General features: G+C 49.6%; 1 protein-coding gene across 2 annotated transcripts in view; it reads left to right on the top strand.

The window, feature by feature from the left end:
• The window catches only part of kif26ba (kinesin family member 26Ba), a 430401-nt gene that overhangs the window by 383686 nt on the left and 31740 nt on the right, over nt 1–14975 (top strand). For both annotated transcript variants that reach the window (XM_034187958.1, XM_034187951.1), the window contains exons 22-25: nt 74–1032; nt 1264–1496; nt 5310–5447; nt 5620–5834. In XM_034187958.1, coding sequence (XP_034043849.1) covers nt 74–1032; nt 1264–1496; nt 5310–5447; nt 5620–5834 — 1545 coding nt within the window. The remainder of the gene's footprint in view (nt 1–73; nt 1033–1263; nt 1497–5309; nt 5448–5619; nt 5835–14975) is intronic.

Raw genomic sequence — 14975 nt, 5'->3', positions numbered from 1 at the left:
GTTTTATAGCAAGCATAAGTTGACTGTGGCAACAATCAACATTCTTTGTTGCTCTCTTATCTTCCATCATAAGGTGGGGATTGTATAATTTCCAGTTCAGGTGGTGAAGTGGTCTTCTCTCCAGATTCTTCTAAAAGAGTGGTAGATGGTTGTGAGATGGTTGTTGTTGTTGCCCAAGGAGAATGTGTGACTAATAACTACAGTTCAGACCACCGCACTTCTAGTCTACCCCGAGGATGGGATCATGTCAACCGTCATGATGGATTAGATAATGGAGTCGAATACCGGAATCTTGGGGTCACCACTTCAACTCCCTGCAGTCCTCGAGCTACACTTGATCGACAAGGATCAAATGGAAAACAAGGATTCTTCTCTCATAAGAGGGGAGGAATCCCACCTCTACCACCAATACGGAAGTCTAGTCTTGACCAGCGGAACAGAGCATCAGGTGCCCTAGACAGCCTACTTCACCAACCCATCCAAGGGCTGTCATCAGTGGGAAGCTCAGTAGATGATGCAGAAGTGTCTGGAAGCAGCTGTGGGAGTGTTGCCAGACAACGAGGCTCCAGCATAGATAGCAGCAAGCTTTTCAGTGCCAAGCTGGAACAGCTGGCAAACAGAACCAACTCTTTAGGCCGGGCCCACAGCTCCCACAGTGGTTCTTCCCACTATGACTGCTTTTCATTGGAAAGGGGAGAGAGCCTGAGAGGGGGAGGCGGAGGGGGAAAAGGGGATGGCACCATGCCCCGTACTGGGCGCAGCTTGACCCGTGGTGGGTCACTGACTTCTCCCATTGGATATGGTAATACCAACAGCGCCAGTTTCTGTGGCTGTCCTGGTTCAAGCAGTGCTCCACAGTCACCGGCCAAAGCTGGCGGACAGTCCAAGATCTCAGCAGTCAGTAAGCTGCTGATGACCAGCAGTCCCAAAACACGGAGTCTCTCCACCTCCAGTACCAAGTCCCTGAGTTTCTCAACCAAATCTCTAACCCAAAGCTCCAGCCGAAGCTCCAGCCTTCCTCCTAATGGAAAGGTAGAAATTAATAATAACTCTGCTTTTGAGAAAAATCCACATGAAATAATACACATGCAAGTGTTGGCACTTTTTTCACAAAAAGAAATGGAAAATGCTTCTTTACATCATATGACTAAATGCCTGCTATTCAAAGCAAAGAGTTTGTCGCACCAGAAGAAACATATTGCAGCTTCTATTCGCATCATCCATCTTCTGTTATTTAATGACACCATTAATGCTTTTTCACAGCCTCAAAACTCAGTTCAAGGTCCTGTGCAGCCACAAGGACCATCCCCTGGTTCTTGGGCTACCCAGTCTTTAAGTCGTAATCGGGGTGGTAACCTGGCTGCAAAGCTGCCTCTCCGGGCTGTCAACGGTCGAATCTCAGAACTCCTCCAGGGAAACACAGGTTCCCGTTCCAGAAGTCATCCTCAGGGAAGAGGCACAGATCCTGCAGAGGAGAGAGGAGTAGGAGGTATAGGGTAAGTCTTTGTAGTTTCACTTTCAGTCATAGACATTTATGTCAAGTAAGTAAGTAAGTAAGCTTTATTTATAAAGCACCTTTCACAGACCAGGGTCACAAAGCGCTGCACATGGCATACAAAAATAATCTAAAAATAACATATAAAAACAATAAAATACAATATTAGGCTAAAAAGCTAACTTAAAGAAATGCGTCTTTAGTTGCCTTCTAAAAGTATCTATACAGTCCAGAGAACAAAGGGCACAGGGAAGCTCATTCCAGAGGCTAGGTGCCACCGCTTTAAAAGATCTGTCCCCGCGAGTTTTAAAACGAGTCCGAGGAACCATCAACAGGTTCTGATTGGATGACCTGAGGTTCCTGGAGGAAGCATAAGGCTGGATCAGGTCCCTGATGTACTCCGGTGCCTGTCCATGTAGAGCTCTAAAAGTCAATACCAGGATTTTGTAATGAATCCTGTAGGAGACAGGCAACCAATGCAAAGTATTAAGGATAGGAGTAATATGGTCCCTCCTGCGGGTGCGGGTAAGCAGGCGCGCAGCAGAATTTTGCACAACCTGCAGGCGGGCCAACTCCTTCTTATTCAGACAGGTGAAAAGACTGTTACAATAATCCAAACAAACGCGATGAGACGAACGCATGAACAATCATCTCAAGCTCTTTTAAAGTCACCATCTTACGGAGCTTAGAGATGTTCCGAATTTGGAAAAAACAGTTCTTAACCAGATAATTTGTGTGCTGCTCCAGAGACATCCCTCCATCCAAAATGACACCCAGGTTACGCAGGCTGCTTTTGACCGTCCAGCTTAGGCTACCGAGATCCTGCTTAATTCCAGGTACAGCACTATCTGGTGCTACAATCAGAGTCTCAGTCTTATTGGAATTTAACTGCAGACTGTTCTCAGTGAGCCATTCCGTAATTTTGGCCAAACAATTTGTGAGAGAGCAGAGTTTCTGTGGCTCAGTTGTCTTAAAAGAGCAGTACAACTGCAAATCATCAGCATACAAATGATAGGACACATCACTGAACTGAGGACTCATCACTGAACTTGCTGAGAGGAAGGAGATACAACGAGAACAAAACAGGTCCCAAGACCGATCCCTGCGGCACACCCCACAGAAGATCTGCAGATTCCGACACCGCATTGCCCACCATCACACTAAACGTTCTACCAGTCAGGTAAGAGGTAAACCACTCTAAAACACAACCTGACATTCCAACCAAATCCCGCAATCTGTTTATCAGAATGCCATGGTCAGCGGTATCAAACGCCGAAGACAGATCAAGCAGAATCAGCACAGAACATTTGCCAGAATCTGTTTATCAGAATGCCATGGTCAGCGGTATCAAACGCCGAAGACAGATGAAGCAGAATCAGCACAGAACATTTGCCAGTGTCAGCTGCCATCATCATGTCACTAGACACCTTCAACAGGGCTGTTTCAGTAGAATGAAACTCACGGTACCCAGATTGAAAAGTGTCATGGATGTCGTTAGCCTGCAAAAACGATCTCAACTGAGCACAGACTACCTTTTCCAAGACTTTGGCCAAGAAAGGGGTTTTAGATATTGGCCTCAAGTTCTTGAGTTCTGTAGAATCCAATCCAGCTTTCTTTAACTGTGGTTCCACAATGGCATGTTTAAAATAACAGGGAAACACACCACTCGACAAAGACATATTAAACATTTTAGCAATGTAGGGCCCGATGGAGTCAAATACATTCACAAACAGTTTAAACGGAAGAACATCCAAAATACCAGAGGATGGCTTCATTTTATTCATGATGGTTGAGATGTCCTCTACAGTAGCAGGCTCAAATGAGGCCTAGCACTGAGTGGGAGGTTCCCAGTGCTGGGGACCATGGCATGGAGGCAGGCAGAAATCCAGGAACTCCTCACAACTAGTTTTAGAGATAACAGGAGTGACGGCAGCAGGTGACACAAGAGAGCGGATTGTGTCAAAAAGCACTTTAGGATTTCTTTTATTGGAGGCAATCAGGCAATTAAAATAACTCGTCCTGGCCTCCTCTATCATCTTATTTAAGGAAGATATTAAGTCTCTTAAATGTAGCCTGTGAACCTCCAGTTTTGTTAACTTCCATAGGCGTTCAATCTGGCGACATGTTCTCCTTAGAGTCATAATCCCATCATTTATCCAAGGACAGAAACTTTCACGAGGAGCTCTATCAGCCTTAAGTGGTGCCACTTGATCCAAGATAGTGGCACAGTGGCTATTAAAGCTACTCATGAAACAATCAGTTTCAGTGAAATCATTAAAAAGTAAGGGGTTGAACTTATCACAGAAAAGCGTAGCTGTTGTCTCTGTGATAATTCTCCTTTCTGCCTTAGTAGAAACAGGTCGAGGCTCAGATGGCACCATCAAATCAAAGAAAACACAACATCCTCCACACATACATTGGTAATTTCCAGGCCCAGTGCAAAAACCAGATCCAACGTGTGACCCTTGTTGTGAGTGGGACCTGACACATACTGTTTAAAATTAAAAGCCTCTGTCATAGATATAAGCTCTCTTGCTGAAGTGGAAGTATCAACATCAATCTGGAAATTAAAATCACCCAAAATTAAGACCATTTCCAATCTAATTATAGACAATAAAAGTCTAGTAAAAGCCTTAAGAAAAGTCCCAGCAGGGCCAGGAGGGTCGATAGATCAAAATACTATAAAATTTATGTGTGAGACCCAACTTCCATCATGAGCGCCTCAAAAGAGGGGCGTGGCTTGTATCCGACAGTCTGCATGTGTACCGGCCCCGGTGCACAGCAGCCAGTCCTCCCCCCGCGCGACAGGGGCGGGGCTTACCCACTGCTAAGCAACCCTCAGGACAGAGCTCATTTAAATGGATGCATTCATTTTCCCTCTGCCACGTTTCTGTGAGGAAGAGAAAGTCCAAGTTTTTCCTGACAAAAAGCTCATTAATGGAGAATGCTTTATTTGAAATAGAGCGCGCATTCAATAATCCAATCCGACTCAACAATGAGGCAGTAGTCAAATCCGCTAAGCACAGCGGGATAGGCTGCAGACATCTCCCACGGTCACGTGAGGCACCGCTATACTGGCGAAACCCACGCTGCTCCCGAGATGTAAACACGGAAAGCAGGGACGGACCCGGGACCCAAGCGACTCGTCCATCGGGGACCCAGTGATGTCCAGGCTGAGTCCTGCAACACAGAGGAGTGGTGGGATGTGTGAACAGGGCCGCACCGCCAACCGTATGGCCCTGCAAACGTGGAACTGGGCGAAGCCACCTGTAGCTCCGGTATCCACAAGCCGCACGCCACACTCCTTGTCTGATCCGAACCTGGACACCCGCTCTGCAGCCTCTTCTCCTCTTTTTCGGACTACCTGGACATCGCCACAACATCAGGTATTCCCGGGAGGAGGGGGAACACACAAACAGAGGTGGGAAAGTTTGCTTGCAGCTATCCCAGTCATGAAAGAGGCATTCCATTGTCTCTTTAATTTTAAAAAGATCATAAATCTGTATTGCACTCACGCAATCGCTATCCGTCAAAGTTGATATGACAGCACACACAATCAGGAAAATAACAGAAAAACGACATGGTAGCAGGCAAGCAGCAGCCGGAACACACAAAGGCGCCATCTTGTCCCCCGTCAAGTGCCTTTACCAGTGCCTCCCAGTATCATCCTGTCTGATCGTTGCTGACAAATGAACAAAATAATGCCATAAAAATTAACCCTGAAAATTTGGATGGACCATTTACAATGATGTGCTATAGTTTGCTGAATGCTGAATCCTGTTTTTATTTTTATTTTATTTTATTTTTTTATTAGTAGTGCGGGACTTGGAGGAGGAAGTGTTCCAGTGGAAGACAGGACAGCAGCGGTCCAGCCTTTGCCATCGCCTTACAGCAAGATCACAGCACCCAGGAAACCACAGCGCTGCAGCAGCGGGCACGCCAGCGACAACAGGTATTAAAGTACAAGATTTATCAGCGGCAGTTAAGCCAGTCTGACTTAACGGTGCTGTTAAAGCATCATGTTATCTTATGTGACTCACAGTCCTCACATATCTGAATAAATCCCAGTGGCTTTCTGTCTCTCATTCTTTTTTTTAAACGCGTATCCATTGTGTCTTTAACAGCAGTGTACTAAGCGGTGAGCTCCCCCCAGCCATGGGGAAGACGGCACTGTTTTACCACAGCGGAGGCAGCAGCGGGTATGAGAGCATGCTGAGAGACAGCAGTGAGAACACGGGCAGCACCTCCTCTGCTCAGGACTCCCTCAGTGAGCACAGCTCAGCCACCGCCTCCTCCAGGAGGAGCTCCAAGAGCAGCAAGAAGAGCAGGAGTAACACAGGTCAAAAAACTCTGTCTTCAAAAGTCAGCCCGCTCACTGCTGTCAGAAACCTTATTTTGTGTAAAGATAATGAATGATGTGATTATAGAGACAGACTACATAAGTATATGAAACATCAAATGCAGAAAGTCACTGTAATTCAAAGTACAGCTCCGCTCAGAACAGTTCAAACCAGCCTTGTACCAATTGGCCAGAAAAAAAATCTCTGTTTTTCTGGATGTTTTCCTTAAATGGGACATATGTTTTGTCCATTTCAACAAGCTAATATATGTCACCATCCATTCTTTAAGTTAGATCCTTAAACGGGTTGGGATAGGCCAGTTGTCTGCCTGGGTGGTTGCCATCCAGGACCCAAGATGGTTGAGTGGTGTCATGGATGCGGTGAACTGTGGCACCAGTGCTTCTCGCTTGAAGACCATCTTGGGAAGCAGACCCTTACCAAATAGTAGTACATGCAAGTATGCTTCAAGTATACTTCCAGTTTACTTTTTATATACTTATCAGTACTATTTTTTGGTAAGGGGAGTGAAGCTGAACAGATTTCTTCATGTAGAGATGCATCAGGAATGGTATGTGGTGCCAAATCCCAATGCAGATCTGTACTGGATCTGCTGCGGAAACCCAGAGCAACCAAGAACATTCATTCATTCATTCATTCATTTTCCAAACCTGCTTATTCCAGTTCCACTTAGGGTCACTGGGGGTGTGGTTGTTTGTTTGGCTGGAGCCTATCGCAGCGGTCACAGGGGGAGAGGCAGGGTACACTGTGGACATGCTGCCAGTCTGTAGGCACAGCCACATACAGACAGACAAACTCAATAACTGGCAACAGCTGAAAGGAGTAAAAAGGTAAATCTATCAATTACTGGAATCTTTTGAAATCTTTCATGCTGTTTACAGAAGTGTTCATCTTGGTGTATGTAAACCAATGACTCACTGAAAACGTGACAGCTAATAAAATCTAAAATAATTAATTTTGTTACTATTGTTGCCATATAATTTAATATGGAAACAAACATTCTGACTTAACATACTTTTTTGATAAAATGAAATATATGAATATTGAGTTTGAATGTTTTTAGACGAGGTCTGTGCAACCCTGTTTCCAGCTGCACGCTGCTCTCAGTCAGTGGTCAGTTTAGGTTTGATTCCTGAATGTGGCCGAGTGGGACATCGATCCCACACCAACATGGAAAAAGTGGTGCAAAGAAAGAAGTTTGTCAAGTGACAACTCAGCCGATGGTGACTCTGCGGAGTCGGAGAGAAACCGACGGTGTCCGTTTCCTTCTCTTATCAGGATGCTTAGACTCCTTATCCACTATCAGCCGTCACTGAACACTACAGGGAGCAATGTCTGCATAAAAGTCTGATTGCATCACAATAAGACAGCTTTGCAAAGTCATGCTGATGTCATATTGTAGGAATACTCAGTGAGGAAGCACTGTGAGAAAAGATGAAAGAAGAAAAGAAAGAAAGAAAGAGTGAAAAAGGGGGCAGATGAAGTGGTTTGAAGGAAGGTGACTGACCACTCAGCCGTGAAATGGCAAAAGAAAATTGCTGGTGTGCACTTTAATGAATGGATGAAGAGACGTGCACGGAGCCTGGTAATGTTCCAGACAAACCACAATACTGATTAATTATTATGATGCTGATGTGGTAAAAAAACAAAACAGGTTAGGAGCAGCTTTTCATCAAGTTTAAACCACAGTAACCTACAGAACAACAGTGAGTCTTAACTGTCTGCAGGAGTTTGAAACATTAACATGTCGGTGCTGTCAGTAGGTCCGATCCCCTTCAGCTGTTTCACATTTTCTCTCTAAGTCTCTCCACCTGTCTGTGGACGTTCTTCCTGTCTGTCCCCCTCATGCTGATTCCTGCTAATCAAATCCAGACGTGTCTGTTTGACCTTTGTGTGCTGCTTTGGGCCCATTTTCTGGGCTCCTGTTAAATGTGATCATTTACAAACCTCCTGTGGACACGTTTGGCCATTTCTGTTTCTGCGTGCACATTTGGCTGTGTGTGTTCACTCCACATTAGAGCACGAGCAGTTGCTGTATTCTGATTCTCTCCCACAGTCATCTCTTTTCTCACTCATCTTCACCTCACCATGTTCCACTGCAATATACTCATCTGTTAAATGTGTCTGTATTTCACATATGCAACATACAACTTGTGCGCTACCAGTGCACGCTCATGTGAAGAACAGAAGGGTCCTACAAACCATCACACTGGAGTTAATTATGATGGCAAGTTGGGCAAATTTAATTTAGTTTGCAATAACCAACAGTTCTGTGCATGGTTTAGTTTCAGCCATGTTTAAAGTGTCTACAAAATCTACGACCACTTAGGACAAAACGCCACCACGCCGTCTGGACATGTTTTCTTTTCCTGTCTTTTATGGTTATTTCTGTGATCTCTTCTCATGCCGAAATCTTAATGGATGAACTTTAATCATGACTGCTGGTCTTTGATCCTGATCACCAAACTTTGATCCTGATTGTGGACTTTTTACCTTGATTACTGATTTTTGAGCTGCATCTTCAGACTTACTACTGACCTTTGATTCCTCACTGCTGACCTTTGATCCTGATCATTTGTTAACATCTGTGATCTTGTGAGATAACGTGCTGACAAACTGACAGATAATCACAAAAATATAACACAATGCTAAAATACCCTCAGCTATATGAGCATTGTCTCTTTATAATTTGCAGTTGTTTAATTTGTATCCCAGTGCAAAATATACAGTTCAGTCCAAAAGTATTTGGCCCCTTGGTGTGTCACACTTTTTAATTTGCTTATGCCATTTCAAATACAAAAACTACTAACAAATAAATAAATAAATAAAAATTTCTAAAATTTTAAAAAAATGATCTTCCTTAAAAACAAACTGAAAGCAAATCTCTACAACTGGATATGAATGAATTAAAAATATAAAACCCAAGATGATGGGGTGCATAAGTAATGGGCCACTTTGGTATAAAACCTGTAAATAATCTGTTTTATTGGTAGTTTCCTTCAGACAAGCCTGGGGATGGATACATGAACATTTCCAAGTCACTGAATATGTCTTGGACTGTATTTACATCAGTTATGAAGAAATACAAACAGTATGGCACTCTATGGTAAATCTGTGTGGAGTAGACAGTTCTCAAAAACAGTGACTGTGCAAGAAGGAAAACCTGTTGGGAAAGTGTAGGAACACGGACCCACAACAGGGGGCGCAAATGAACGGACAATGGAGTAAGTCAAAATAACAACGCTTTACTGTTGTGAATGTGCACAACGAATACAACCAATCACAGCAATGGACAACAGTCAATTCACAAAAGTGTCGTGTGGGCAGGCTTGAAGATAGGAGACGCCTCTCCAAGGTAAGACCGGAACCACACGGCTTCCTCCGCCACAGGACCCTGGGAATACTGGAGCCGCCAAGTCCCGAACTCCCAGGTGGCCACTGCCTCCGCGTGTCGGACCTGGTACTGCTGGCGAGGAGCAAAGAACAGTTAGATGGGGGCGCGTATGCACCCAGGACTCCGAACAGCAGGAAAGGTACCTCCACCTCTCGTTGGAACAGTAATCCAAAAAACTAGCTCAATCCAAAAGATGCACTCTATTTGCTTTGATACGTTACCTCTCTGGTAGAAACGATATCTCGGCAAATGAGGTGGAGGATGCCGTCCTGCTGATATACCTCCGTAGTGATTGGATCAGCTGTCTCCGGTGATGGGTGACAGCTGTCATCCTGCTGCTCCTGTAAGGCGGCAGCGCCCTCCGGTGCCTGGAGCCCGCACTCCAGGCAGGGCGCCCTCTAGTGGTGGTGGGCCAGCAGTACCTCCTCTTCAGCGGCCCACACAACAGGACCCCCCCTCAACGGGCGCCTCCTGGCGCACGACCGGGTTTGTCAGGTGGCGACGGTAGAAGCGGCCAGGAGGGCCGGGTCCAGGATGAAGCCCTTCTTCACCCAGGAGCGTTCTTCGGGGCCGTACCCCTCCCAGTCCACCAGATACTGAAAACCCCGGCCCATTCGTCGGACGTCGAGGAGCCGGCGCACGGTCCAAGCCGGCTCTCCGTCGATGATCCGGGCAGGAGGTGGCGCCGGACCCGGAGTGCAGAGGGGTGAGGTGTGATGGGGTTTAATCCTTGACACATGGAATACGGGTGAATCCGCAGTGAGGCCGGAAGCCGGAGCCTCACTGCGGCGGGATTGATGACCTTGAGTATTTTGTAGGGGCCGATGTATCGTTCTTGCAGTTTCGGGGAGTCCACTTGAAGGGAATGTCTTTGGTGGACAACCAGACCTCCTGCCCTGGACGATACGTGGGAGCCGGGGCCCGCCGCCGGTCTGCATGGTTCTTCGCCCTCGTCCGGGCCTTCAACAAAGCAGAACGGGCGGCACGCCACACCCGACGGCACTTCCGTAGGTGGGCCTGGACCGAGGGCACACCGACCTCCCCCTCAACCACCGGAAACAACGGGGGTTGATACCCCAAACACACCTCAAAGGGGGAGAGGCCGGTGGCGGACGACACTTGACTGTTGTGCGTGTACTCGATCCAGGCCAGGTGGGTACTCCAGGCCGTCGGGTGCGCGGCTGTCACACAGCGCAAGGTTTGCTCCATCTCCTGGTTTGCCCGTTCTGCTTGTCCGTTGGTCTGGGGGTGGTACCCGGACGAGAGACTGACCGTGGCCCCCAGTTCCTGGCAAAAGCTCCTCCAAACCTGCGAGGAGAACTGGGGACCGCGATCGGAGACGATGTCTGATGGTATCCCATGCAGACGGACGACGTGGTGGACTAGGAGGTCCACTGTCTCCTGGGCCGTTGGGAGCTTCGGGAGGGCCACGAAGTGGGCCGCCTTGGAGAATCGGTCCACTATCGTGAGGACGACGGTGTTTCCCTGGGACGGCGGGAGACCCGTGACAAAATCCAGGCCAATGTGGGACCAGGGGCGATGAGGCACGGGCAGCGGCTGTAGCAATCCCGGTGTCTTACGGTGATCCACCTTGCCCCTGGCACAGGTGGTACAGGCCTGGATGTAACCCCGGACGTCGGCCTCCAGGGACGCCCACCAGAAGCGCTGCCGGACGACTGCCACGGTTCTTCGCACCCCAGGGTGACAGGAGAGCTTAGAACCGTGACAGAAGTCCAGAACTGCAGCCCTGGCTTCTGGTGGGACGTAGAGTTTGTTCTTCGGTCCGGTTCCGGGGTCCGGGTCTCGTGTCAGGGCCTCCCGGACGGTTTTCTCCACGTCCCAGGTGAGGGCGGCCACGATAGCGGACTCCGGGATGATGGGTTCCGGGGGATCCGACGGCTCCGTTTTGACCTCATCTTCGTGTACCCGGGACAAGGCATCCGATCTTTTGGTTTTTGGTCCCAGGGACGGTAGGTGATCCGGAAGTCAAAACGGCCGAAGAACAGTGACCAGCGGGCTTGCCTGGGGTTCAGTCACTTGGCGGTCCTGATATACTCCAGGTTCCGGTGGTCAGTGAAAACCGTGAATGGCATGGACGTTCCCTCCAACAGATGTCTCCACTCCTCAAGAGCCTCTTTCACCGCAAGGAGCTCTCGATTGCTGACGTCATAGTTCCGTTGGCTGGGTCAACCTGCGGGAAAAATAGGCACACGGGTGAAGGACCTTATCGGTCTTTCCCGCTCTGGGACAGCACGGCTCCTATCCCTGAGTCCGAGGCGTCCACTTCAACCACTAACTGCCGACTAGGATCGGGCTGCACCAGAACGGGTGCAGACGAGAAGCGCCGTTTCAACTCCTTAAACGCGGCATTGCACCGATCCGACCAGGTGAAGGGAACTTTTGGTGAGGTCAGGGCTGTCAGGGGGCTAACTACCTGACTGTAGCCCTTAATGAACCTCCTGTAGAAATTAGCAAAGCCTAGGAACTGTTGCAACTTCCTACGGCTTGTTGGTTGGGGCCAGTCTCTCACCGCCGCAACCTTGGCCGGATCAGGAGCGACGGAGTTGGAGGAGATGATGAACCCCAGGAAGGACAAAGAAGTGCGGTGGAACTCACACTTCTCGCCCTTCACAAACAGCCGGTTCTCTAACAACCGCTGCAGGACCTGACGTACATGCCGGACATGAGTCTCAGGATCCGGAGAAAAGATGAGTATATCGTCTAGATATACGAAGACGAACCGGTGCAGGAAGTCCCGCAATACGTCGTTAACCAAGGCTTGGAACATCGCGGGGGCGTTTGTGAGGCCGAACGGCATGACCAGGTACTCAAAGTGACCTAAGGGGGTGTTGAATGCCGTCTTCCACTCGTCTCCCTTCCGGATCCGAACCAGATGATACGCGTTTCTAAGATCAAGCTTGGTAAAAATCTTGGCTCCATGCAGGGGCGTGAACACCGAATCCAACAGGGGTAACGGGTATCGGTTGCGAACCGTGATTTCGTTCAGCCCCCTATAATCGATGCATGGACGAAGTCCGCCATCTTTTTTACCCACGAAAAAGAAACCTGCGCCCATCGGGGAGGTGGAATTTCGGATCAACCCGGCAGCTAACGAGTCCCGGATGTAGGTCTCCATTGATTCGCGCTCAGGCCGTGAGAGGTTGTACAGTCTACTGGACGGGAACCCACTGCCTGGAACCAAATCGATGGCACAATCGTACGGACGGTGGGGGGGGAGTGTGAGCGCCAGGTCCTTGCTGAACACGTCGACAAGGTCGTGGTACTCCACCGGCACCGTCCCCAGATTGGGCGGGACTCTGACCTCCTCCTTAGCTTGGGAGCCGGGAGGAACCGAGGAACCTAGACACACCCGATGGCAGGTCTCGCTCCACTGAACCACTACCCCGGACGGCCAATCAATCCGGGGATTGTGCTTCAACATCCAGGGAAAGCCTAAAACCACACGGGAAGTGGCCTGAGTCACAAAAAACTCGATCACCTCCCGGTGGTTTCCTGACACCACCAGCGTTACAGGTGGTGTCTTATGTGTGATCGGAGGGAGCAGGGAGCCATCTAGTGCTCGAACCTGCACAGGCGAGGTAAGCGCCACCAGAGGGAGCCTGTGGCCCATCTGCAGTCCAACAGATTCCCCTCAGAGTCCGTGTCCACCAGTGCTGGGGCCTTCAGGGTTAAATCCTCATACAGGATTGTGACTGGGAGTCGTGTAGCAATGTGGGTGTGTCCCACGTGAATGTCTCGGCCCACCCCTAGCCCAGTCTCTAGGGGCGGGCGTTGGTGTTGTAACCGCTCGGGGCAGTCTCTCACATGGTGCTCTAGTGCACCACAAACAAAGCAAGCTCCATGGGCCCGTCTCCTCTGTGCAGCTGGTGCCCTAAATGTTGCCCTACTCGTGTCCATAGCTTCGTCAGTAGGGGGAGCTGTGGCCCCACGGAGCGCAGGGGCCGTGGAGCGTGGGGAAGGCGGAGCGCGGTCGGAACCGGAAGGGAGAGGGACGGCGCGTGCCCGGCCACGCCCTTCATCTCATTCCCGCCGACGTTCTTCTAACCGGTTGTCCAACCGTATGACAAGATCGATAAGCCCGTCTAAATCCCGCGGTTCGTCCTTAGCCACCAGGTGCTCCTTGAGAACCAAAGACAGTCCGTTTACAAAGGCGGCGCGGAGGGCAGCGTTATTCCAGCCGGATCTCGCAGCCGCGATGCGGAAGTCGACTGCATAAACAGCTGCGCTCCGGCGCCCCTGTCTCATTGACAGTAGCACGGTTGAAGCGGTTTCTCCTCTATTAGGGTGATCGAACACGGTTCTGAGCCCCCTCACAAACCCATCGTATGTCAGAAGGAGCCGTGAATTCTGCTCCCAGAGCGCTGTAGCCCAAGCGCGTGCCTCACTGCGAAGCAGGTTTATGACATAAGCTACTTTACTAGCATCGGTCGCGTACATAACGGGACGCTGTGCGAAGACGAGTGAACACTGCATCAGAAAATCCGCGCACGTCTCCACACAGCCTCCGTACGGCTCTGGAGGGCTTATGTATGCTTCCGGGGAAGGAGGGAGAGGTCGTTGAACAACCAGTGGAACGTCAACGTTACGCACAGGATCTACGGGAGGGAGAGCCGCAGCGGCGCCCGGAGGGCGCGCTTCCACCTGCGCGGCGAGAGCCTCCACCCTGCGGTTCAGGAGGACGTTCTGCTCGGTCATGAAATCCAACCGAGTCGTGAAAGCGGTGAGGATCCGCTGCAACTCACCGATTACCCCTCCCGCGGACGCCTGCGCATCCTGTTCTTCCATTGGCCGTTCAACAGCCGGTTGACGCCCCTCGGGATCCATGACGCTGGCCGAGATATCCTGTTGGGAAAGTGTAGGAACACGGACCCACAACAGGAGGCGCAAATGAACGGACAATGGAGTAAGTCAAAATAACAACGCTTTACTGTTGTGAATGTGCACAACGAATACAACCAATCACAGCAATGGACAACAGTCAATTCACAAAAGTGTCGTGTGGGCAGGCTCGAAGATAGGAGACGCCTCTCCAAGGTAAGACCGGAACCACACGGCTTCCTCCGCCACAGGACCCCGGGAATACTGGAGCCGCCAAGTCCCGAACTCCCAGGTGGCCACTGCCTCTGCGTGTCGGACCTGGTACTGCTGGCGAGGAGCAAAGAACAGTTAGATGGGGGCGCGTATGCACCCAGGACTCCGAACAGCAGGAAAGGTACCTCCACCTCTCGTTGGAACAGTAATCCAAAAAACTAGCTCAATCCAAAAGATGCACTCTATTTGCTTTGATACGTTACCTCTCTGGTAGAAACGATATCTCGGCAAATGAGGTGGAGATGCCGTCCTGCTGATATACCTCCGTAGTGATTGGGATCAGCTGTCTCCGGTGATGGGTGACAGCTGTCATCCTGGCTGCTCCTGTAAGGCGGCAGCGCCCTCCGGTGCCTGGAGCCCGCACTCCAGGCAGGGCGCCCTCTAGTGGTGGTGGGCCAGCAGTACCTCCTCTTCAGCAGCCCACACAACAAAACCGTGAGGAAAGCCACCAAGACACCCAGGCAACCCAGAAGAAGGTATAGACTTCTGTGGCTGTGATTGGAGAAATTGTGCATAGTGCATGTTTTGTATTTTGTATCCCCAGTTATACAGCTTCATGATAAAGAATAGATTGTGTTCATGATGATGAACACAATGTGTTTGGGTTTAGGACAAT

Source organism: Thalassophryne amazonica, chromosome 2 (assembly GCF_902500255.1).
Source record: "Thalassophryne amazonica chromosome 2, fThaAma1.1, whole genome shotgun sequence".
NCBI lineage: Eukaryota > Metazoa > Chordata > Actinopteri > Batrachoidiformes > Batrachoididae > Thalassophryne > Thalassophryne amazonica.
This window is presented reverse-complemented; position numbering and strand designations above follow the sequence as displayed.